Source organism: Leptopilina heterotoma, unplaced genomic scaffold (genome assembly GCF_015476425.1).
Source record: "Leptopilina heterotoma isolate Lh14 unplaced genomic scaffold, ASM1547642v1 Lhet_65, whole genome shotgun sequence".
Taxonomy (NCBI): Eukaryota; Metazoa; Arthropoda; class Insecta; order Hymenoptera; family Figitidae; genus Leptopilina; species Leptopilina heterotoma.
Window position 1 is genome coordinate 4,819,091 of NW_025111152.1, and position 25,801 is coordinate 4,844,891.

Consider the following 25,801-nt stretch of genomic DNA (forward strand, 5'->3'; position numbering starts at 1 on the left):
TTTTCTTTGCTTTTTAATAAACTGAAATTTGAGACAGAATTAAAATTTCTTTTTTCCCTTATAATAATCAGTCTTCTTTTGTGTTAAAGAATTTTCTAGCTGAATGAGGCTATTAAAAATATTTCTCAAGGGTCTTTATAAATTCAGGCCAATCGATTCTCTAAAAAAACGTCCGCTAAACAAGCGAAAGCGTATCTGGGACATCTGGTACACAATCGCTGATTTCCAAAAAGAAACATTTTACAAAAGAAAAATGTTGTTTGAAAAAGAATTAAAAAACACTCTTTAAATACGATTTAAAAAACGATTGAAAAGAATCTTTAAATAGCTCGTCTCGATAAATTATTTCTCATCTATTTTATCATTCTGTCATTTAGAAAATTAAATTTGTAAAAAAATGTTTAATTTTTGCTAAATTGATAAAAAATTTGCCTTAATTTTGATGTTCAAGTTTACTGAAAGATAAATGTTAAAGAAAAAATTGAAGACTTAATTCAAAAGATGATGTCTTTGAGATGATTTTGATTGATAAATTGAATGTAATGTAAAAACAGCCCTAAATGGATCAAGATAAAACCTTGCTGCAACAAGTAGGTGTGCAACAAGTGAAATTTATGTAATCTATCTTTTATATATATATACACACAGAAAAGAAAAACGTTTCACAATTTTCAATGTACGGTTTAAACGATTTGACGTATTAGGAAAGTAAATTGCTGTGAAAAATTTATTTTCTGTATTTATTATTTTTGTGTGACTGTTTTTTTTATTAATTTACTTGTCAATTTTTAGGGGACAGATCAAACAGTGACAATTGTTGTGCAGTACAAGCCAGAGGATTACAATAGATTCGAGGCCAAGATCCACAATCTTAAACAACAAATTTCCCAGCAGAATATGATGACAGGCACCCTCATGAGGACCTCACAGAAAAAGTCACTTTACGTCAGGTGAAAAATTTTCCTATTCTGATTATTTTCTCTACTTAACGTTTTTCTATTTCGAGAAATTTTATTAAGAAGTTACATTTTTATTTATTTGTACCATATTTTTTTACTATTTACAAAATATTTTATTTAAATTATTAAAATTTTATTTAATTTTTATTAACTTTTTATTATTTTAATTTTTATTTAATAAAAGTTTTATAGTTAGTGAGTTTTTTTCCATTTTTTTTCAATGTAGATTCCACAATTCACTGAATATTTAAATTTTAATTTAAAAGAAAAATTGTTCGTTCATTCGAATTTTTATTCAGAAGATATTTTATTTATAAAATTATATTTATTTTCAATTTTGAGAATTTTTTTAACAGTTGTGAATTTTACATCGTTTTTCTATCAACAATTTAGAAGAAAAATATTTTTTCAAGTAGAACTTTTAAATTTTGATATATTTTTTAATTATTGTATTGTTTTCAAAAATTTACTGAAATGAGAAATAAATTTACTTGGTTACGAATTGATTTTTTTCAATAATGTTCAAAATTTACAAAAAAAACTCGACAAAATCCCAATTATTATCTTTATAAATAAAAAAATTCTTCTTCAAAATTCAATTATTTTCAAAAATTTTAATAAAATTCTTGTCAAAATTTCAATTATTTTCAAAAAATTTTCCCCAATTCAATGATTTTTAATATCTGCTACTTTAATAAAAAAAACTCCCCAAAAGAATTCAATTATTTAAAAACAATTTTAATAAAACTGTAAGCAAACATTCAATTATTTTCATAAATAATAAAAATTTCACAGGAATTCAAATATTTAACAATTTTATATAAGTTTCTTCTCAATAATTCAATTATCTATTCTAAAAATTTTTATTAAAATTCGTCAAAAGAATTCAATTATTTAAAAATTTGTTAATAAAATTCTTTATAAGAAGTAAATTTTAAGAAACATTAAATTATTCAATTAAAAAAATAATTTACTTTTTTATTTAAATAATTGAATTCTCGTAGAGAAAAAATAAAATAAAAATAAAAAATAAAAATTGATTTGAAAATTAATTTTAGTGTAAATTGTTGATAATAAATAATAGAATATGAAAATAATTTTAAGAAGCTACAGTAACAATATTCTTTTAATATAAAATAGTGATTTTTTACACTCGATTCATTTTAATTATTATAAAACATAAAGAAATCGATCACTCCGAGTCTTCGACTCGGAGTAATCGTTATCTTTATGTTTTATAACAATATTTTCAAAATTGATTAATTTCAAAAAAGTTTGAATTTGAAATTTTAAAAAATCTTAATTTCTATGGAAAAATAATAATAATTAAATATATTTTAAATATTTAAAAAAGAAATGATTGTTTTCGAATAATTGTACAATTAAAGGTATTCGTCAATAAATTTAACAGAACATTTTTTTCCTTTATTTTCTAAAAATTAAAACATTTTCAGTTTCATTATGAATTAAATTTTCTAATTGACAAATATAATTAATAAACATTTTTTTCCTTTATTTTTAAAAAACTTTGATTTTTATTAGAACAATTGAAATTAAGAAATAGAATTGTTGCAAATTATTTCCTTATGAGAATTGAGAATTTTCTACAAAAATATTAAGAAACGGGAATATCTAATGTTTTTCTTCCCAATAGAAAAAAATGAGTTTGTAAACAATATTGTTATTGATAAATAAATATTATGCCTAAAATGAGTATATTTTTTATTTGTTAATCATAATTTTTTTAAAATTTTCTAATTTGTAATATTATTTTTTATAAATCATGAAAAAATGCCTGCATATTTTCGATTTGTCAAAAAATATTTTTTAAAGAAAAAAAAAGCATACACAGAAACTAATTTCAAATTGCTGACAGAATGAATGAAAGAATACGGAGATTAATATTATAATAATAATAATAATAATAATAATAATAATAATAATAATAATAATAATAATAATTAATTTTTGTAATTATTTTTATTCGAGTTTTTTTTTGCGCTTTCCTAAATTGAAAATGAAATTTTCAGAGCTCTGTTCGACTACGATCCAAATAAGGATGATGGGTTGCCAAGTCGTGGATTGGCTTTTCGTTATGGCGAAATTCTCCATGTCACGAATGCAAGTGACGACGAATGGTGGCAAGCTAGGAGAGTCACACCTCAGGGCGAAGAGGAAGGTCTAGGAATTATTCCTTCACGCAGACGATGGGAACGCAAACAACGAGCTCGCGATCGTTCCGTCAAGTTCCAAGGGCACATGCCTGTCATAATGGACAAGGTAATTTTTATCTCCCACCCAATAATTTCAAATGTTCAATTCAATTTTTATTTAAAATTATTAATCGTCATTTAATTAGTATAATAAATGTAGTTTTTTATATTTATTATCCTAATAAAATTATAATAATAAACATTGTTTTTATATTTATTATCAAAATTATTTATTGATAAAATAAAAATTATTCAAATATTTCTCTTATTTGAATAATTTTTATTTTGCTTTTAATATATTTTATATTTAAATATATAAAATACTACTTTTGACACTTTTATTACCCATTTATGGCTTTTTATGGATAGTGGGAACAAATAAATAAATATATTGAAATAAAATACTTTTGATGTCATCAAATATAAAAATAATCGATATCATTATCAGTATTATTAAAATACATTTTTTGTTCACTAAAAGAAAATATATTTTTATTCAAAAAATGATTTAACATTTTTTTAGTTAAAAAGTAAAATATGTAAAAAATGTTATTTACGTAATAAAAATACTATTTTTACATTTTGTATTTTCGTTTCATAATTATTTTTTCCTTGAATTATTACTCAACATTTGACGTTTTGTTTCAGCAATCGACGCTGGATAGGAAAAAGAAAAACTTTTCCTTCAGCAGGAAATTCCCGTTCATGAAAAGTAAAGACGACAAATCCGAGGATGGCTCCGATCAAGAACGTAAGTATTGGAAAACTATTTTGAAAAAAATACATCTGCACGATCGGAGCATGTTCGGAATCATGTTTACATGTTTCGCCATCTCTATTTTGCACTTTTCTCAATTCCTCCCAAACCCCCTCTCATTTCTTTTTTCACATATGTGTATCATAAAATATGAATTTGTTAACTGTATTATACATATAATTTTTGTCTTGTAATTCCAAATTAGTATTGTAATTATTTTTATAATCCCGAAAGCATTGAAATTTATTGTATAAAAATTTATTTTTAACCCCTCTATTTTTTTGTCGACGACAGACCTGATCCTCGATTTCATGCTCATTTCTTTGTTTTTTGTCACTGAAAATATAATTGATCATTAAGCACCAAAAAAAGTTTGATAAAACACTTGTGAGTGGATTGAAAACCACCATTTTTTGCTTTTATTAATTTACAGGGTGTCTAGCGATTGGAAAATTTTGGAAAACCGGGAATTTACAAAAATATCGGTGAATTTTTTAAAAGTTTTGCTAATTCGTTTAAATCTATAAAGAATTTTAAGTCAGGAAATTTTATCAAAAAAGTATTGGAAAAATATTCAATTTCTAGAATTTATAAGAAAATTCTAAATTTTGTTGTCCAGCAGCCTTAAAAAATATTAAAAAGATAGAACTGCTACTGTAGTAGCAGTTCTTATAAATTATTGAATTTCAAAGGATTTGAAATTTGAAATTCTTCAAAATCTTAATTCCTATGGGAAAACAATAATATTGATTAAATATTTATTAAAAGAAACTTTTAATGTTCCGAATAATTTTACAATTAAATATATTCCAAATATATTTTTAGAGTGAATAAAAACAAATTTCTTTAGGGTCAGGAAAAAGTCAAATTTCTGTGTAGAAATCAAGGAAAAATCAGGGAAAAATAAAATCAAATTTTGGTGACAATCCTGAAGACGTATAACCGATTTTCTTAATATTGTTTTTATTGAAATATGAATATTTTAATTATATAGTTATTAATGTTTTAAAAAATAAATCCGGGAATATTTTGTTTTTCGGTCCTGGAATTTGAAAATAATAATTCGCTAGACACCCTAAATTTAATTTTTTTGGGATTTTGAGAGCTTAGAGTTTTCGTTTATTTTTTTCTCTCACTTTAATTGAAATTTATCCAGCACGAATCGAACCAGGTCCAAGTCAATCCCGAATGAGCTTTTGTGTTTTATATGTGATACGTGATATGTGTTTTTGTTTTGCCTGCTTGTGTAGGGTCGCCCACAACACCTGAGAATGAAAACGATCCTTCACGTAAGTATTATGTTTGAGAAAAAATGATAATTGTTCCTTAACAAAATTAGAGTTTTGTATCTTTTAATCCTTTAAAATCTTGCATCGAGAAATAATATCTTCTATCTATCTTCTATATTAATAATCGATTTATTCCGGTAATCTGTTCCCAGTTTGAAGTTAGTTGCTGTTTTCTTTGTTTCCTAAATTTTAAAATAATTTTTCTTTTTAAACGTTTTCAATTTTAAAATTAATGTACTGAAAATCATTGAATTCTTGTAAAGTATTTATAAAAAGATTTGAAAATAATTGAATTTTATAAAGAATTCAATTATTTTTAATATTGTAATAAAATTCTTTAGTCAATTTATAAATAATAAAAATCTTCGTAAAAAATTCAATAATTTTTATGTAAATAATAAAATTCTTACCAGGATTTCACTTATATTCAATACAATATTAATTAATTTCTTCAAAAATTTGAATTATTTTTAAAAATTTTGTAAAACTTCTTCGAGAAAATTCAATTATTTAAAAAAAATAATTGAATTTTTCACAAGAATTCAATTATCTAAAAATCTTTTAATAAAATCCAATTCAAGAATTCAATTATTTTTTTAAATAATTGAATTTTTGCTGGAATTCAATTATTTTAAATACAATTTTAATAAAATTCTTCTCAAAAATTCACTTATTTTTTTAAATTTTGCAAAAATTCAATTATTTGTATAAATAATATATTTTTTCGCAGGGATTCAATTATTTAAAAAAGTTTTAATAGAATTCTATTCGACAATTTAATTATTTCTGAAAATCATTGAATTCTTAAATTGAATTTTAATAAAATTTTTTTAAAGAATTGAATTCATTTCAAGAATTTTATCAATATTTTTTTAAGAATTTCATTAAATTTCGTAAAAATAATATAATTTTTTAAAATAATTTTAATTGAATATTTTGGAAATAATTAAAATTTACAAAGAATTTTATTAAAAACTTTTGAGAACAATAATAATTGAATTGTTTAGAAAAATTGTATTATATAATTTTGAAAAATAATTGAACCTGTTAGAGAAATTTTATTAAAATTATCTTGAATATATTATATTATATTATATTATAGTATATTATATTATATTATATTATATTATATTATATTATATTATATTATATTATATTATATATATTATATTATTAATTATCTTGAATTTTTTCCTAGAAATTGAATTAAAATTGTAATGAAAATAATTGAATTTCTCAAAAGAATTTTATTATTTACAAAAGTAATTGAATTCTTGCCAAGAATTTTACAATTTATAAAAATATTTGAATTGTTTCGAAGAATTTTTTATCAGAATTGTTGAAAATAATTGAATTACTTCCTCATAGAGGAAGTATTGTAATACCAAAATTTTTCGAGTTCGATTTTTTGACATATCTTTATGTTATTCGAATTTAATTAATATTTTTAAAAATAATTGTATTCTTTCGAGAAATTTTATTAAAATTGTATTGAAAATAATTGAATTGCTCTAAAGAATTTTGTTATTCATGAGAATAATGAAACTCTTGCGGAAAATTTTATTAACATTTTTTAATAATAATAAAAATATTTAATATTTTGTATTTAATAAGTGGATTTTTAAAATTTTTGAATCTCTAATTTTAATTTACAAAATAATAAGAAATGTAATACCGAGTTCCGCGCGCTGGCGCATTTATTATTTGCTAGTGTAAATAATAATTTTCAAATTTAAGAAGAAAGAAAATAAAAGTAGAGAGAATGAACAAAATGTTATATTGATGTAGGAAAAAATCAGAAAGGACATTCAACCTTTTGTATAACATATTGAAAATAATTTCAAAAGTTTTGAGTTCCACTTTTTCTAAATTTTAACTTTTTTTTCTAAAATATCAATTGGTCATTTGAATCAAAGTAATTTTTTTAATTTTAATTTGAATTTTTAAGAAAAAAGAAATTGTTTTTAATTATACTTTTGAAATGGTGAGTTTTTCTTTTCTCCTAAAAGAGTTATTAAATAAAGTTTGAATTTCCCGAGATGTTTTCTCAGATTAATATTTGAGTTCTAAAATTGATCTTTGTAATGGATAAAATTACTAATGAACGCCATATCCTGCTTGCTCTTAAAATTTTACCCTCTTTCTCTGCCATTAATATGCTTATTTAATGTAACCTGTAACAATAATTCTTCGCTGTCGTCGTTGCTTCCTCTTTGGCTTTGCTTCCTCTCCCCCGAGTTGCAATTCAAAACAACGAGTTTCTCCAAACTCGAACGTGACAATGAGTCCATTGTTCATTTCTATGTCACGAACAAAGATTTCCAGTAAAGTACGAATTCAGTTACAAGATTATCTACTTTAACTGACATTAAATGTCCTTTGTTTGTATTTTAAACAAAAGTCCTATTAAAAAACGAGAGGATTTTATTTTCACATATATTCAAAATTCACTTTTCATCTCTTATTCAAATTTCAAAATTTTTTTCTTTCCTGGAAAAATTTTGTCACGTTGACTTTTTTAAATTCAAAGCATTTTTGAATTAGAAAAAAATCTATTAAATTATTTCGAAAAATAAAAATTTGATTTTACGATTCTTCGTTTAATTTTTAATGGAATAATTTTGTTCGTCAATTTCCTCTTGTTGACTACTAATACTATTTTCTTTTCATAAAAATAAACTTTTTTTTTAAATAAAATAAATTAATAGTTTGACAAAAGAGTTTATTTTTTCAAAGACTAATTTTCAAATGGATTTTTAAATGAAAAATGTGGGAGTTTCGTGTATTGAAATAAAACAATCAGTAAGAATTTTAATGTCTTGGAATTATTGATATTTCCAATTAGTTTGCACGCGATTATAATTCGCTGTTATTTCGAATGACCACTAATTTGTGGTAGAGCTTAATTGATCGTAGCGGTGAAGCTTATTATCACATATATTGAAATATGAACTTATTATGTTCTAGAATTTATGCTGTGCTACACCCAGGATGACACGAATGCAGAAGGTAATCATATCTTTCTATCATATATATTCTCGTCCTTCTTAATCCAACATTTCAGTTTCATTACTCGCATTAATTAATTTTACCCATCCCATCCAGTTTTTTCTTGTTTTCCATTATTTTTTTGTCGAAAATAATATTTATTTACTATTAAATGAATTAAAAAAAGAAAACAACAGGCCTCGGATAGCAAAACGAACTTCATTTATTTCTTCTTCAAATTAAATTTTTATTACAATAATTTTGCTTTACTATCAACAAAGTTAATTATAAAGTTTCTAAATGTAAAACACAAGTTTTTTAATTTTCATTGTGAACAGTAATTTATGAAAATATTTCTTCCATTTGAACGTTTAAAACTTGTATTTAATTATTTCAAAAGAATGCGAATTTTTCGGTTTTGTTACAAATATTACAAAAAAAATGCCACATTTGTGGTGTAAAATACAATTAAATTTTTCAAATAATTAAAATTCTGTAAAATTTTATTCAGAATAATTTATTTCTTTGAAGTACTTTATTGAAATTTATAAAAATCAAATTTTGTAGAATTTTAGACAAATTTTGAAAATAATTTAACTCTCGAAAAATTTTAATGACAAATCTACAAATGAAAATTTTAAATTGAAAATGGAAATCAGCTCCAAAAAATTGTTAAAATATTTTTTTAAAAAAGTAAATCTTAGAATTTTTTCTTTATAAGCTTCAAACATTTAATTATTTTCAATACTTTCAATGACAAATTTCTGAAAATTCAAATATTTACAAAAAATAATGAAATACAAATTTTTTCGAAAGCCTAACTTTTTAGAGTTATTCTTAAAATTTTGAAGAAAATAATCATTTTTGAAATTATTAATTAAAATTCTTTAAACAATTGAGAAACTTTTAAATTGTCAAAAAATTCTTTTAGGAAAATGAATTATTTCCAAAAAATTTCATTAAAATATTTTTAAAAAACTGATTTATAGAATTTTTTAGCAACATGTTTTAAAATTGAATGATCTTTAAAAGAAGTAATTTATATAGTTTTTAAAAAATCGATTATTTAAGACTAATGATTAAAATTTTTTAAGATATCATGTATTTTCATATTTTTAATGAAAAATTCTTCCAAAACTTTGATTATTTTTTAATATTATCAAAAAACTGGTTAAAAAAATAAATTATTTTCAAAAAATTTTTACTAAATTTTAATTATTTGGACATTTTTTTATTATAAATAATTGAAAAGCTAACTTTTAAAAAAAGTCTAAGAAATATTTTTTTAAAAATATTATTAAAGTTATTGAAAAAAATTGAATGGCCGAAAAGAATTTTTGAACAATTTATTTTTTAAAGATATGATTTTATCTTTTAATCATTTTTTAGAATTATTATTAAACTTTTTGGAAAAAACAAGCATTTTCAAAAATATGAATCACAAATCAAAAAATTGATTTGTTATTTAAATTGTTCAAAAATTCTTTTCTTCTTTATTTTTATAAATACTAGTCCTCAGAATTCTTTTATATAGTAATTTTCTAAACATCAATTATCTTTTAAAAAGTAAATTTAAAATTTTAAAATTTCCACTTTTTTAGTCTTCTTATTAAAATTTTGGAGAAAGTAATACTTTTAAAAAATTTTAATTAAAAATCTACAAAAACTTGACTATTTTGTAATATTTTTAAACAAAATTTAAAAAAATCCAATTATTTAATAATAATTTTACTAAATTTGAATTATTTTTCATATTTTAAAAATATTTTTGAAAAACTAATTTTAAGAATTTTTGTATTACAATTTTTTTAAATTCTATTACTTTCAATAGTTTTGATAACATTTTTTTGAAAAATTAAAATATTTAGGACGTTAAAATGTTTATAAAAACTACTTTTTTAGAATTATAACTAAAATTTTGGAGAAATCAATGATTTTCAAAATTTTTAATTACAACGATTAAAACTATTTAAAAAATTGATTATTTTAAAAATATTTTCCAAACATTCTTCTAAAACGTTGAATTATTATTGAAAAAATTGATTGAATTTCAATTGTTTGAAAATATTTCAAACATATATTTAATTGAAAAATTTATTGTCTTTTAAAACTTATTTTTAAATAATTAAAGAAAAAATTAACAAAGAATTTTTTATTATAATTTTTCAAAAATTAATTAAATTTCAAAAGGTTTTAAATTAAATTTATAAAAATTGTATTCCTTTGAAAAAATAAATTTCTAGTATTTTAGTATTTACGCAAAATTATTGAAGTTTGAATAATTGAATTTAAAAATGAGTGAAACATCAGGGAAATACAAAATGAAATTTTTGTGATAACACTGAATAAAATAAACGACTTTTTTTCTATTCTTATATAATCAACTAAAACGACTATTTTTGAGCCTTAAAGTCAATCCAAGGCCTGAAAAAAAACTTTAGTTATAGTTACCTATTTAATTTTATAATTTATTTCTAAAAAGTGGAAAAATCGAGAGAATTTTTCCAGAACAAATTGCGATAAAAGATGAAAGAAAAAAAAAGTTGAAAATGAAATGAAATGAAAAAGGTAAAATTTATGGATCGTAACCAATCATCGTTCATCATGTTTGCCTTTCATTGAGTTTCTCCTTTTATTTATTTAAGATTTGTCCTCCGCCACAGGCAGTAGAGAAATTTTGTATCGTGTTGAACTGCCTTATATGGAAGAACTGACTTTAGTTTATCTGGAAAAGGAGGGTGTTGAGGATAATGAGGAGCTTAGTAAGTCAATGTGTGCACATCGGAGTGAAAAGACCCGTGAAACTAATATTACAAAAGTTGTCACCCTTTTACGAATCATGTTCCCCTTTACTTCTTTTTCTCTTTTTTTTCTGTATTTATTTTTACACATACACACAGAACTCTTGACGCATCGCGCAGATGAGACAGTCGCGAATGCATTGCTTTCTCCTTTTTTTGTGCTCTTGCTCGACTCTAACCGTTCTCTCCGTATAAATCGTTGTTTTGAAATCGACCCTTGAACGGAAAAGATTTCTTCTCGTTTTGTTTTTTCTCTAATTTTTAACACTTTTTAACTTTTTGGAAATCAAAACTTTTGTTTACCCTAGGAAAATAGTAAATACTTTTCTAAAAGTTACAGATTGTTTTATTAATCATAAGGATATTAATTGATTTTTCTTTGGAAAAAAATCATTAACCCCTTTTTTTCTCTAATCGATTTCTTTTTGCTGACAAATTGAAAGAAATTTTGAAGTTTGAAATCCAATTTATGTGGAAAAACTTCAGTGGGTAAAATATTGAGAATGTCCTCGATTGAAGCTTGTTTGGATAGATTGATTTGAGATGATCAGTCCCTTTAAAAACATGATATTGATGTTGAATTTCCTATTTAACAAGATGCAGAATTTAGTTTTGTAAAGTTAAAATTTTCTTCTTGATTTGAAAAAGTTTTATTCATTTGAGATTTCTTTTTTTATTGTTAATACAGGCAGTGAAGAGAACGTTTTATCATATGAAGCTGTTCAACAACTTAGTATTCAATATATGCGTCCTGTCATTATCCTGGGACCTCTCAAGGATCGGATCAGTGACGACCTTATCGCTGAGTTTCCCGATAAATTCGGCAGCTGTGTCCCTCGTAAGTTTGCTTCTTTTATTAAACAAAATTAATTAAATAATTAATAATACTTCAACTCTCTGAATCATTCGTAATTGATAAATAATAGAGTTGTGCAAAAAGCTCGAGGCTCGAGGCTCGAGCGAGCTTTTTCGAGCTTTTCATTTTTCGGGCCGAGCCGAGCCGAGCCTAATCAGTTCGAGCTCGAGCCGAGTTCGAGCCGAGCCGAGCTGTGTAAAAAGCTCGAATAGTTTCGAGTACTCGAGTTAATTCGAGTACTCGAATTTTTCGAGCACTCGAGGGAATTCGAGTACTCGAATTTTTTCGAGCTCTGAGTAAATTCGAGTTCTAGAGAAAATTCATAGAATTTTCGCATTTATTATATTTAGCAAATAGAAATATTGATTCAGTAATTCAAAAAAATTCGAAATTTTTTACTTATTAATAGTTTTTTTAGTAAGTCAAAAGCTCGAATCCATTCGAGTACTCGAAAAATTCGAGTACTCGAATTCACTCGAGTGCTCGAATTTAATCGAGTACTCGAATTTTTCGAGTACTCGAAGTCACTCGAGTACTCGAAAATTTCGAGTACTCGATACATCGAGCCGGCTCGGGCTCGGCTCGGCTCGGCCCGAAAAAATTTCGGCTCGGCTCGGCTCGACTTTTCGAGCTTTTTGCACATCTCTAATAAATAATAAAAATAGTAAAACAGGGTTGCCACGCAACCTGAAAACCTGGAAATGTCAGGGAATTTTACAAGTAAACTTTAAAAAAACCTGAAAAAATCAGGGGATTTTGATCAAAATCCTGGAAAATTGTTGTCTCAAGTTATTGTGTTTATTCTTGAAATCTAATTTTACGTCAATATTACAAAATTAATTCAATTTTAAGAGAGTTGCGTTCACAATTTTTATAAATATATGAACTTCAAAAGATTTAAATTTAAAATTTTGTAAAATTTCAATTTTAAATCAATTTAATTAGAAATTTTAAAAGACCTAGATTTTTAAAAAAATTTAATAACTAAAATTCTTCTGAGATTAGTTAAATTTTTTAATATATATATATATATATTTAATTGATTATTAAAAAAAAAATAAAATAAAATTTTTTAATAAAAAATAATGGATTTAATAGAAAAATTTTAGTTAATAACACTAAAACAAATTGAATTTTGAAGCAACTACAAATGACTGCAAAAATTCAATTATTTTCAAAAGCAGTAAAATTCTTCTCGTAAAAATTTAATTATTTTCTAAAATTTTAATAAAATTCTTGGCAAAATTTTAATTTTTTTCAAAAATTTTCCCCAATTCAATGATTTTTAATATCTACTATTTTAACAAATTTCCCAAATGAATTCAATTAGTTAAAAAAAATGTTAATAAAATTGTACGCAAACATTTCATTATTTTCATAAATAATAAAACTCATCGCAGACTTTCAATTATTTTTAATACAATTTTAATGAAGTTCCTCGAAAAATGTAATTATTCTTAAAAATTATATTAAAATTTATCCAAGAAATTCAATTATTTTAAAAACCTTTGCTACAATTTATTTATTAGAATTTAATTATTATTTTCAATACAGTTTTAATTAAATTTCTTTAAAAAATTAAATTATTTTAAAAAATTTTAATGAAATTCTTTGTAACAATTCAATTTTTTTCAAAATAATTTTAATAAAATTCTTCATAGAAATTTAATTAATTTAAAAAATTTGTCAAAATTCAATTATTTTCAATGTCTACTATTTCAATAAAATTTCACAAAAGATTTCAGTTATTTAAAAAGAAATTTTAATAAAATTCGTCTCAAGAATCTAATTATTTTCAAAAATTATATAATTCTTCGCAGAAATTCAATTATGTTCAAAAATTTACAAAAATTCTCGTCAAAATTTCAATTATCTTTATAAATATATAATAAAATTTTTTTCCGAAATTCAATTATTTTAAAAAATTTTAATAAAATTCTTGTCAGAATTTCAATTATTTTTAATACAATTTTCATCAAATTTCTTGAAAAATAAAATTATTCTTAAAAATTTTATTAAAATCTGTCAAGAGAATTCAATTATTAAAAAATTTGTGGATAAAATTCTTTATAAAAATTCAATTTTAAGAAAACATTCAATATAATAAAATATTTATTTTTGTATTTAAAATTTAAATAATTGAATTTTCGTAGAATTTTCTAATAAATATTGATTTAAAAATGAATTTCAGTTAAAATTTTAAGGTCTGTAATTATTATATGCTATTGAATTTGAAATTTTTGAAAATATTAATTCCTGTGGCAAAATAATGATTAAATTTTTATTTAAAAATGAAGTTATATTTAATGTTTTCGAATAATTGTACTTTTGCAGGGTGGCCACTGACCGGGAAAACCGGGAATTAGCTAAATCTATTATATAAAGACACTAAAAAACGTGTTTTTGAAGGTTTTCAGTATTTTTTTTTCATTAACCTGACGTGCTAGAAACTTCTGCATAGTCTTAAATTAAGGGAAAATACTCATGAGAAAAAAATTTTTCTTCGAATTTTTTTTTCTTGCTTTTTTAAAATCCTTAATATCTCTAGAATAAAAGTTTTAAATTTTATGACGAAATTTAACTCCTATCAAAAGTTATAGTAAATCACACTACCGTCAGAGTGGCTCCACGCGCATGGCCCAAAAACATACCAATCTTTAAAGCATAATATTCCTGAAAAAAATAATGTAAGAAACTTGAGAAATCTACCGTTAGAAAGCTTATAATATTCAATGTTAAAAAATATACAATTCGAAATTTTAAGAAATTACACACAGATTTTAACAATCGATAAATTTGAAAAAGAAAATTAAAAAATTAAAGTTTTTTTGACAATTTTTTAAACTCTGGCATATTTTTTAAAAATTGTAGACAAAATTTAAAACTTATATAGATGTGATCCTTTAAGTCTTATCTTTAATTTAAGACCAAAAACGTTAAAAAATCTTATTCTGTTCGCGAGATATCATTATAAATATCAGTTCATGTTTTTGGACAAATACATTGAATTACTCAATTTTGTATGGTTTTTGATAATAAAAAGGCTCGCGACGAACATGAAAAGGCTTATCAGGAAGCTTATAACTTACTTTATTGACCTAGGATAGCAAATTAAAATTTGGTAAGCTCTTATAAAAACCAATTAACAATAAATCTGAAAAAATCGTACTTAAATTTCAACTGCGTTTTTCTCAAAACGCTGTTTTTAAATCGGTTGCAGGGATTCTGAGTAAACGGATGAATGTTTCTTTCTAATTTTTTTGCATATTGTTAAAAAATATATTCTTTAGTGGGTATACCTAAAAAATTTGAAAAAGAAAATTTTTTAATACTTTTTTTAATAAAAACTGTGGAGAAAAAAAGGTAATTTTTCAATTTTTTTGTTAAAAGTAGTGTCATTTTTTTAAATTTTGATTTTTTAAGGTAATTTTAGGTTATCCACTAGATTAGTATCTCAACTGTAAAAGTTCTTTTGGGTTTTTATTTTAGATCACTGGGAACGGCCCTAGACCTGCAACCGCGGAACGTCTCAAAATAAAAGCATCGATTTTGACGCTCTCTACAGCCTAACATAATATAAAAAATATAATTTTTTTATTGTTTTTAATACTTTAAATTATACTTTTTATTATGCAAAAAGGCTTTTTAACTTTTATAATAAAATAAGCGAGAAAAAAAATTTTGAATTTTGACATATTTTGCACACTTCTTATGAGGGATTTTCCTTAAAGCTTAAATCCTACACTACAAGACCCACGACAAAAATTACGAATCCAATGTCAGATTTTCAAAATTCAAAATGTACCCAATATGACGAACGACTTTTTTGAAAATCGATCCAATTGTCCTAAAACTTGTTAGTCGGGTATGGCATTAAAAGAATGGATGATTGTGAATAAACGGCCCTCTTCAGGGCCACCAATTACTTTTTACGAAAGAATTTTATTAAGGTCGAAAATAATTTTTTCAAACTTATTCAAATATTATATTATTCTATAATAGTAAATAATAGTATTTTCCCAAAAATCTCAGTAATTGGAGCAATCGCAGTAATTGGCGCGTTTACCCTATATGTAGAGATTTCTAGCGCGTCAGGTTAAAGAGAAAAAAAATACTGAAAACCCTCAAAACACAATTTTTGGAGTCTTTACCACACTTTTCTTCAAATCCTGACGTGATGGGCAATTTTAGGACCCAGGATCTTGTTCAGTCGACAAAACTACATTAGAAACAATTCCGATATCAAAAATAACGAACAAAATTTATTTGGAGTCTGTAACCCTATTTTTTCCAAAATCCTTGGTTTTTTGTGTTTTGCATTGATTCTAAAAATTCACGTTTTAAGCTTTAATTTAAAACCTTGTCAAAATCTCTAGCACGCCAGATTAAAGAGAAAAAAAATGTTGTAAACCCTCAAAAACACTTTTTTGGGCTCTTTACCCCTTACTTTTGTCAATATCCTGAAATGAAGGGCAATTTTAGGACCCGGGATCGTGTTTAGTACACAAAACAACATAAGAAACTAATTTTGCAGGCCTGTGTAACTAACCGGGAAAAAAATATATATTAGCCTGGAAAACCGGGAATTAGCCTGGAATTTTTTTTCTAACTTTTAGTGGCCACCCTGTTTTGAAGAAATTTGTAAATAAATGTAATAGAACATTTTTTTGTGTATCTAATAATTTTGTGAGTGAATCAGAATATTCTTTAGAGTCAGGGAAACAGTCCAAGTTTTGTCTGGAAATCAAAAGTTATTTAATTTAGTAAAATATAAATGCAGTTTTAAAAACCTGGAAAAATTCCGTTTTTAACTTGTAAAAGTCAGCAAATTTGAAATGAGCAAAAGCGTGGCAACCCTGTAAAAATTATAGAGAGAATAATAATTAGTTAAAATAATAATATTTAATAATCGAAATATTAAAATAGTATTCCTTTAGTATTTGTTTTCCATTTTCAGAAATTATGATTCTTTTGAGCAGTGCACTAATGTTGTTTTTGACTTTCTAGATACGACCAGGAGTAAAAGGGAATACGAAGTCGATGGTCGAGATTATTATTTCGCAGCGTCTCGAGAACAAATGGAGAGGGATATTCAAAATCATCTATTTATTGAAGCAGGACAGTATAACGATAATCTTTACGGAACGTCAGTCGCTTCTGTTCGAGAAGTCGCAGAAAAGGTAGAATTCACTTTTTCTTGTTTTTTTATTCTAATTTTATAAATTTATTTTAAAAACTTTCCATAATTTCATTTTTCGACATTTTATAATTTTATATTAATTAAATAAATGGAATTTGTTTCAGGGTAAACACTGTATTCTTGATGTAAGCGGAAATGCCATCAAGAGGTTACACATTGCACAAATTTATCCAATCGCCATTCTTATTAAGCCAAAATCTGTAGAATCTGTTATGTAAGTTTATTCACAAATTCGATAGTTTTAATATTTATTATTAGTTAATAATTAATAATTAACTTCATTACTTAATTGTTTTATTTCACTTGTCGATTTTATTTGCAGGGAAATGAATAAGAGAATGACTGAGGATAAAGCGAAAAAAGACTACGAATTAACACTCAAAATGGAACAGGAATTTGGAGAATATTTAACTGGTAACGAAATATAAATTTTATTTATTCTTTTGAGATTTTTTTTATTTATTCTTTTTATTCTTTTTTTGAGATTTTTATTTTTTTATTCTTTTAAAGTTATTATTCATTTTAAATGAACTTTTAAATGAAGGCCATAAAAAGCAGGGAACAGTCAGGGAAATTAATCAAAAGTATTCAAAAAATATTTAATTGCAAATTTTTTTAAATAATAGAAATTTAGTAAAATTGAGTTGTAAACAAATGGATTTTAGAATTATTTTAGATGAACTTTCTCAAACATTATTTTTATGTGCAATAATTACAAATTTACAAATAGAATAACACAATAGAAATGCGATATTTTGTTCGGGATTGTTGAGAAAATTACAAAATTGTTTATTTTCAAATACCAACTTTAATCTTTTGAATAATTTCATATTCGAAATGTTTGAAAATCCATTTATTAACAAATTAATTATTATTTATTTTTTCAAAATTTTAATAAAACTCTTCACAGGAATTCAATTATTTTTAAAAAATTCAATACAATTCCTTAGATTTATTATTTAATTTTTTAATGAAGTTTCTCCAAAGAATTCAAATATATTCAGACAATTGAAAAAAATAGTTCTGAGATATTTAATTATTTCGAAAAATTTAAATAAAATTCTTTTAAAAATTCTATTGTTTAAAAAAATTTTGACAAAATTTTTTACAAGATTTAGTTAATAAACTTGCAATTTTAGTAAAATTTTCCTATACAATTCAATTATTTCCAATACAATTCTTCTTGAGAATTCAATTATTTAAAAAAAATTTTGAATAAAATTCTTCGCTAGAAATCAATTATTTTTATAAATTATAATAAAATTTTTCTTGAGATTTCAATTATTTAAAAAAATTTTGGTAAAATCTTTCATAAATTTGAAAAATTATAATAAAATTGGTCGTAGAATAAAATTATTTTCGTATAATATAACATTCTTCCTAGAAATACAATTATTGTCAAAAATGTTTGTAAGAATCTTCGAAAGAATTCAATTATTTTCGTAAAAAATAAAATTCTTCAAAGGAAATTCAATTATTTATGAAATTTTAATAAAATTCTTTACAAGAATGCAATTCTTTTCAAAAATAAACATTTTCACATTAATTCAATTATTTAAAAAAAAATTTTTTTTAATTATTTTTAATTTATTTTCAATTTTTTAATGAAATTTCTCAATGGAATTTAATTATTTTCAATTAAGGTTTTAAAAAATTCTGAGAAATTCAATTATTTAAAAAAATTTTAATAAAATTCTTCACAAGAAATTAATTATTTTCATGAATAATATTTTTCTCCGGAATTCAATTATTTTTACAAATAAAATTTTTTACGGGAATTCAATTCTTTAAAAATTTTTTTAATAAAATTCGTTGCAGGAATTCAATTATTTTCATAAATAACAAAACTTATCTCAGATAAACTTATTTTGAAAAGGGTTCAAATTAAAAACTTTGAAAATTTGAATTTATAGTTACAATATTCTTATGATATAAAATAATGATTTTATTACTCTGTCATCTTAAATTTATTATAAAACAAGAGTCTTCGACTCGGAGTGGTCGATTTCTTCATGTTTTATAATAATATTCTCATCAGTTATTGAATTTAAGAATCTTAATTCCTATAGAAAAATAATAATGATTAATTAAATATTTATTTGAAAAAGAAGTTATTGATGTTTTTCAGGGTCAGTGAAAAAGTGAAAATTTTGTCTGGAAATTAGGAAAAGTCAGGGAAAAACAAAATTAAAGTTTTGTAACAACCCTGTAAATAGAAAAATAATTTCGTTCATTTGAAGGTTCAAAATTTTAAGTAAATGAAAATAAAAATCAAATTGAAGAAAATGATGATAGAATAAAATAGTAAGAATAGAAACTAAAAGGAAAAATATTTTGCAGCAATTGTCCAAGGAGACACGCCAGAAGATATTTACGTGAAAGTGAAAGAAGTGATCGCGGAACAATCAGGGCCAAACATTTGGGTACCGTGTCGAGATCAACAACTGTGACGTTCTGCCCCCGAGGATCATTCCGATCCCAACGCTTGGACATTACCCCCGAGGAGTCAAAATTAATTGCCCTTAAAATGATACAATTAAATAAGCCCTCTATCGCCTTTTCCCTCAATCTAAGTAGCACAATATGTCCTAAATGAAAAAAAAGACGCGCGTGTGCAAAATCTCGTCAAAGTCTTTGTTCACTGTCACGTCAAATAAAAAGAGAAAAAAAAATTGTCACGACAAACTCGACCGTAAAAGAAGAGTTTAGAAAAAATTCGAAACAAAAAAAAGAACAGTGTATATTGTACAATATCCCCTCGGAAATGCTTAACAATCATTTCTAGACGTAACGAATTTTATTTTTAAGTTATCAATCGGATTTTTAATTCTATTTTATTCTTAAATAGTCTTTAATTATTTTAATTATTGACACATTGTATTCTTTTATACGAATTTTAAAATCTGTCTTCGATTCGCCAAATTTTTTCTTTTGTAGTATACATATACATATTCTTTTATATTTTTGTGCGAAACTGGACGATATTTAAAAAAAATACACAGCATGTACTTAATTGCAATTTAATGCAAACAAGAAATTTATCAACTGGAGGGGAAAATGTAGTTCGATAATAAAAAAAAAAAAAAACAGGAAAATGAAAAAATTCATCTCACGTCGATGATGAGAAAAGAATTTAAGATCGTGACGATTTTAAAATGATCGTGTATGATTATTGTTGAAAATCGAATGTTGTAATTTAACGATCTTTATCAGACCTCACAGGATAAATCCCTAGAGCTAGGATAGCGATATATAATGTTTTGTACAGCTAGATGACTAAGCCAGTATTGGGTTATGTGCAACATTATATAGAGAAATGATGGAAAAAAAGAACACTATTGTAATTTGAATATTACTACTAAATTATTACGATTATTATATAATTGCTATGATAGTAGATAAAATATTACTGTAAATATCTATTGCCTGTAATCAAGATGTAGCGAAGGCGTTTTGAGCGTAAGCCAAGAATGTTATGCGTAGGCCTCGGTTGTATTTCTAGGAAAAAAAGTCATTTTTCAATCATTTTTCTCCAAAGGGGACTTTGGAGAAATATACTTAAGAACGGGCGAAAAATAACTATGCAAAAAAATCGACGATATTTCATTTTTCAATGAATAATTTGTCACTATTTTATAATTATTGTGTCAAAATAATTGTCATTGTTTTGTACTAAATGCCATTATTTTTTAGTAAATAATGTGATGATTAATTTTAACGATTATTTATCAGAAATTAGGAATAGTCCATAATTATTTATTCTTCGATAAATAATTAATATTTATTTTTCAATAAATAGGGAAAAATTGTTTATAAATAAGAAAAGATTTATGAATAGAATATTTATAAATACGAAAAGATTTATGAATAAAATATTTATAAATAAAAGATTTATGAGTAGAATATTTATAAATGAACTATGAATGATTTTCATTATTTATTTTTGAATAAATAATTACGTTGATTATTCGTTATTTTCGAAATATATAATCATGCTTTCTTTTGTTGAGAAATATAGGAGAATCAGAGTAAAATTGCGATCAATTCCGATGGAAGCAGATGAACTGTCATTGTCGGTCGCTGTATCGATGTAATTTAAAAAAAGAGAAAAACAAAAAAGGCTATAAAGATTGAATAGATTTTTAGATATGAACGTTGGTGAAGATGATATGATTTTATTGATGAAGGTGGCGAGATTGTTTGTCGATTTAATTGTAACATATATAAGTGATGATACATACCGGGTAGGAATTATAATTTGTATCTCAGCGGTCTGTGCGCTATAAACAAAAAAAATATATAAATTCGTAGCGTCATTGTACACAGTTGCCTTTTGCGACGTGATTCAAAGTCACGTTGATTCTTGTTTTTTTTCGTTTTTTGTTTTGTGTGCTCTGGATTTTTTTTGTGAGTGGATGCGAAAAGCGTATAGTCACATTGCACACACGTACACACACACTGATAATTTTAATTGTATATGCGATTATTTGTTAGTTATATCGATTATTTTCTATCACTGATCAGATCAAGAAAAGTTTTCTTTTTTTGAGAAAGAATAAATTTAATGAAATTCTTTGAGCGTAAATATTGTTAAAGAATCACGTGTGTGACAAATCTCGGAAAAAAAGGAAAAGAAAATGTGCCTAACATTCAAAGGCTCTCCCCCCAGGATTCAACCGTGGTAAAATATGGTGTGTCTTTCTCCATTCAAAACGAACGTATTAAAGAATGAAAAGAAACTAAAAAGAGAGAAGAAAATCTATTGCAGACACCTATTATACATCTCTATAGTCTATTTAAAGATAAAACTTATGAATTATCAATCTCATGTTCACCTTGTTTCATCGTTTTTAAATAGTTAATAAACGTTTTACCAATTTTAGATCCTTGTGTCTTTTCTTGAACGAGTTTCTCTTTTAGAAATATTGCGAAAAGTTTGTATACAATTTATTTTACTAAATTGATTGCTTACTGAATTTTATTTATTGTGATTGATAACTGAAAATAATTATTAGTTTATTGGTCGAGTTTTTTTATAATTTATTACTGCTAGTAATAAATATTTATTAATATGAAAATTAAAAAAAAAATTTATTTTTAAATATCAACTTTAATTTTTCAATAATTTCAGATTCGATTATTAACTAATTATTTAATTATTACTTCCAAGTTTTTAAATTTAAAAAAACATTCTTTGAAACAATTCAATTCTTTTCAAAAATTGTAATAAAATTCTGTGAAGAATTCAATTATTCACAAAATTTTTTAGTAAACTTCAATAATAAAATTTTTAAAAACAATTATTAACAAACACGATTATTTAAAAAAATTGAAAGAAATTCTTCGTAAAATTCAATTACTTAGGTATGTACTTTCAAAATTTCGATTTATAGTATATTAAGCAACAAGAGGATAAAGGCAGCCATTTCTTTACGGTGATTTTTGTGATACGAGTGGAGGTCGAGGGCGCCCTCGACCTCCACTCGTATCACAAAAATCACCGTAAAGAAATTGTCTGCCTTTATTCTCGTGTTACTTACGATATTTTTTATTCCTAATGCACAAAAGTGGCGATTTCAGATAGCAGACGACAGGGAGTAAAAGTCATTCACTTGTTCGACTTGTATGAAAATGGCGGCCGATTTCTCTAATGGGCAAGAAAAATGCATGTGAACAGCTAATTTTCTTGCCCTTGGGAGAACACGGCCGCCATTTTCATACGGTCGAAGAAATGAATGACTTTCCTCCCTGTCGTCCGCTATCAGAAGGCGCCATTTTTGTGCATGTGGGATAAAAAAATTATTAAAAAAAACTACTTAAAACTATTAATTTTCAAGAAATTTTTTAAAATACTTATAATTTTATTATTTTTGAAAACTAACAAAATTATTATTATTATTATTATTATTATTATTATAATTATTATTATTATCAAAAAAATTTAATAATAATCTTTAAAATAATTCAATTATTATCAAAATTTTGATAAAATTCTTTGAATGAATTCCAATATTTCAAAAATGTTGAGAAGAATTCAATTATTTTTCAGAAATTTTAATAAAATTCAATTCTTTGTAAAATTATATTATTTACTTTTAAAATTTTCAATTTAAATTGTTAAAAAAACTTCATTATTTGAAGAAGAAATTCAAAGAAATTCTGCAAAACAAATCAATTATTTTCAATAATTTAAATAAAATTCTTCGCAAGAATTCAATTATTTTTAAAAATTCCGAATAAAATTCAATAATAAAATTTTTAGTAACAATTATTACCTGAAAAACACGATCATTTTAAAAATTTTTCATAAAAAATTCAATTACTTTGAAAATTTTCAATCACAATTATTAAAAATAGCTACAGTGTAACATATTTTCAAAAACTTAAATTATTCTTCATTAAAATTTAATTATTTTCGAAAACTATTAAAATTTATCAAATAATTCAATAATTCTAAATTTCTAATAACATTTAATGATAAAGTTATTAATTAATAATTATTAACAAAATTCGATTGACATTCGGAATAGAACGATTATTTTAAATATCTTTTAATTATTTGTTATATTACTGAAAGCAGTTACTTTTATTTTATTAAAATTGGTTCATTCATTAAAATTGGAAAATAATCATTTTAAAATTAATACTAATGAAACTTTGCAAAAACTATCAAATTACCACTTAATTCGGTACATAAAACTGGTTTAATTAATTAAATTTCTTTTTATTAAAATGAACTAAGTAATTGAATGTGACGATTAAACTAATTACTTGGTAATTACTGTAACACATTTCAATTTTTTCTTACAAAAAACTTTTATTATCACGAATGATAATTTGGACAGGAAAAAATTAACAGTATTGTAAAAAAAGAATTTAACGCTATTAAGTAATGTCTCGCATTCGATTCGCAGAAAATTTTCCACGTGTTATCGTAAGTGATGATTATAAAAAGCCTTAAGATATTATTATTTACAAACGCTTTGTGTATGTTTACGACAACATTTTTATGTTTCGAATCTAAATCTCTAAATGTGTTTACTGCGTAAATACGTCTTAGAATTAAATTTTTATCGTATTTTATTCTTGAGAATTCTACTTTGTAAAACATTTTTTGTTGCATTTCTATAGTACTATTTATATTTCTTATATAAAAAATGCGAGAAAAAATTGTTTTACAAAGTAAAATTTAACAAAGTTCAATTATTCTAACTATAGAAAAAAATTTTATTATCAAATCCAAATAGAAATTTATGTAAATTTATGAATTAGTGATTAATTTAATTAATTCAGATGTAAACCCGAAAGGCATGATCTATGTATAATAAATATTTAGATTAATTAACTCATAGTTTTATGAAATATTTTTCTTTCTTTTCTTCTTTATATTAAATAATTAAATCAATAATTCTTTTATTTTAAATAATTAAAGAAATTCAATTTCTAATTAATAATTTGATAATAAAATGGAAATTAATTATTAGTCACTGTACATATTTACAAGGATGAATTTTTCTAAATAGAATTTAATAATTAATTTCTATTAGCTTTGACTTGCTTCTGCTTGTGAAGTTACTTCCCTGCAGCGTAATGTTGCAGCTTCAATTGCTCCAATTAATGCGGATCTCAAGCCATGTTTCTCAAGATAATGAACAGCTGTTATTGTTGAACCTATAAAAGCAACAATGAATTTGCGGCTTAATTAAAATTAGTTAAGATAAATGAAAACTGAGAAGACGTATATTAAATTACAACTTCTCTTCTTTCTTCGAGAAAACTGTTCTAAATACCTGCGGGAGATGTGACGTCATCTTTAAGTTGTCCCGGATGAGTATTTGTTTCTCGTACCATTACACCGGCTCCAAGAACAGTTTGGGCAGCTAATTTGTAAGCTAGGGGCCTCATCATGCCCATTTTTACTGCTCCATCAGCGAGAGCTTCAATTACCATGTAGATCTTTAAATAAAATATATGAAGAAGAGAATTTTAGAAACGAAACATATTTTTAATTTTTTGCTAATCAAGATTCGCGGTACAGAATCGCCGCCATGTAAAAACAGCGAATTTTTTTATATAAAATCGAATAACTCAATTAAATCTGAACCGATTTTGTTCAATTTTTTGTGTTGGTTAAAAATTAAAAAAAGAAAGACATCTGTTAAGTATATTCAATGTTTTTGATACTCTTATAGAATTTAAGCAAAGAATACTGAAAAAATGCGATTTTCTAATAATTAGACAGGCGTAGAACCTAAAGTACTAAACGGATTTGTAAAATAATCTGGAATATTATTAGTTGTGCTTAAATTATGATATTGTGAGGGCATAGATTATTATTTCGTAAACTTACTTTGAGTGTAGAATCCTATTTAACTATTTCTTAGTAAAATAATTTTTATATTTTATTAAGAGATAATTAATCAAAATGTCTCAAAATTGAATTAGATTGTAAAATATTATTTAAAATAATTGCCTTGAGGGTCAGGACATACTAATATAATATTTTTGAAGTGTAGAGAAAAAGTTTTTCTACAGAGAAATTAATGAAAGAATTATAATTTTCTATAAATTATTTTTTACAACAACACATTTTTACGTCTTTTGCAAATAATTATTTGAACAAATTTATTTCAATGTTAAAATGACGCAAAAAGTTTTGCAATTCCGAGAAAAAACATTTACGATGCAAAAAGTTTCACTATATAAGTAAAATTTTTTGCTAAATAATTTGTGAAATA

The 25,801-nt window shown here is 23.8% G+C and overlaps 2 protein-coding genes across 8 annotated transcripts in view; one reads left to right on the forward strand and one right to left on the reverse strand.

Moving 5' to 3' along the window:
- The window catches only part of LOC122510014 (disks large 1 tumor suppressor protein), a 1,103,313-nt gene extending 1,081,368 nt beyond the window's left edge, over positions 1-21,945 (forward strand). For 3 of the 4 annotated variants that reach the window (XM_043624398.1, XM_043624394.1, XM_043624395.1), the window contains 10 exons: positions 793-950; positions 2,990-3,239; positions 3,821-3,923; positions 5,180-5,218; positions 8,186-8,227; positions 11,696-11,845; positions 16,871-17,043; positions 17,168-17,277; positions 17,386-17,477; positions 19,404-21,945. In XM_043624398.1, coding sequence (XP_043480333.1) covers positions 793-950; positions 2,990-3,239; positions 3,821-3,923; positions 5,180-5,218; positions 8,186-8,227; positions 11,696-11,845; positions 16,871-17,043; positions 17,168-17,277; positions 17,386-17,477; positions 19,404-19,513 — 1,227 coding nt within the window. In that variant the 3' untranslated portion in view covers positions 19,514-21,945. The remainder of the gene's footprint in view (positions 1-792; positions 951-2,989; positions 3,240-3,820; positions 3,924-5,179; positions 5,219-8,185; positions 8,228-11,695; positions 11,846-16,870; positions 17,044-17,167; positions 17,278-17,385; positions 17,478-19,403) is intronic. The other variant, XM_043624397.1, reaches the window with a different exon arrangement.
- Positions 21,946-23,860: 1,915 nt separating this feature from the next.
- LOC122509956 (pyrroline-5-carboxylate reductase 2) overlaps positions 23,861-25,801 on the reverse strand; it is a 28,958-nt gene continuing 27,017 nt past the window's right edge. For all 4 annotated transcript variants that reach the window (XM_043624304.1, XM_043624303.1, XM_043624306.1 and 1 more), the window contains 2 exons: positions 24,854-25,019; positions 23,861-24,734 (listed from right to left, as the gene is read on the reverse strand). In XM_043624304.1, coding sequence (XP_043480239.1) covers positions 24,607-24,734; positions 24,854-25,019 — 294 coding nt within the window. In that variant the 3' untranslated portion in view covers positions 23,861-24,606. The remainder of the gene's footprint in view (positions 24,735-24,853; positions 25,020-25,801) is intronic.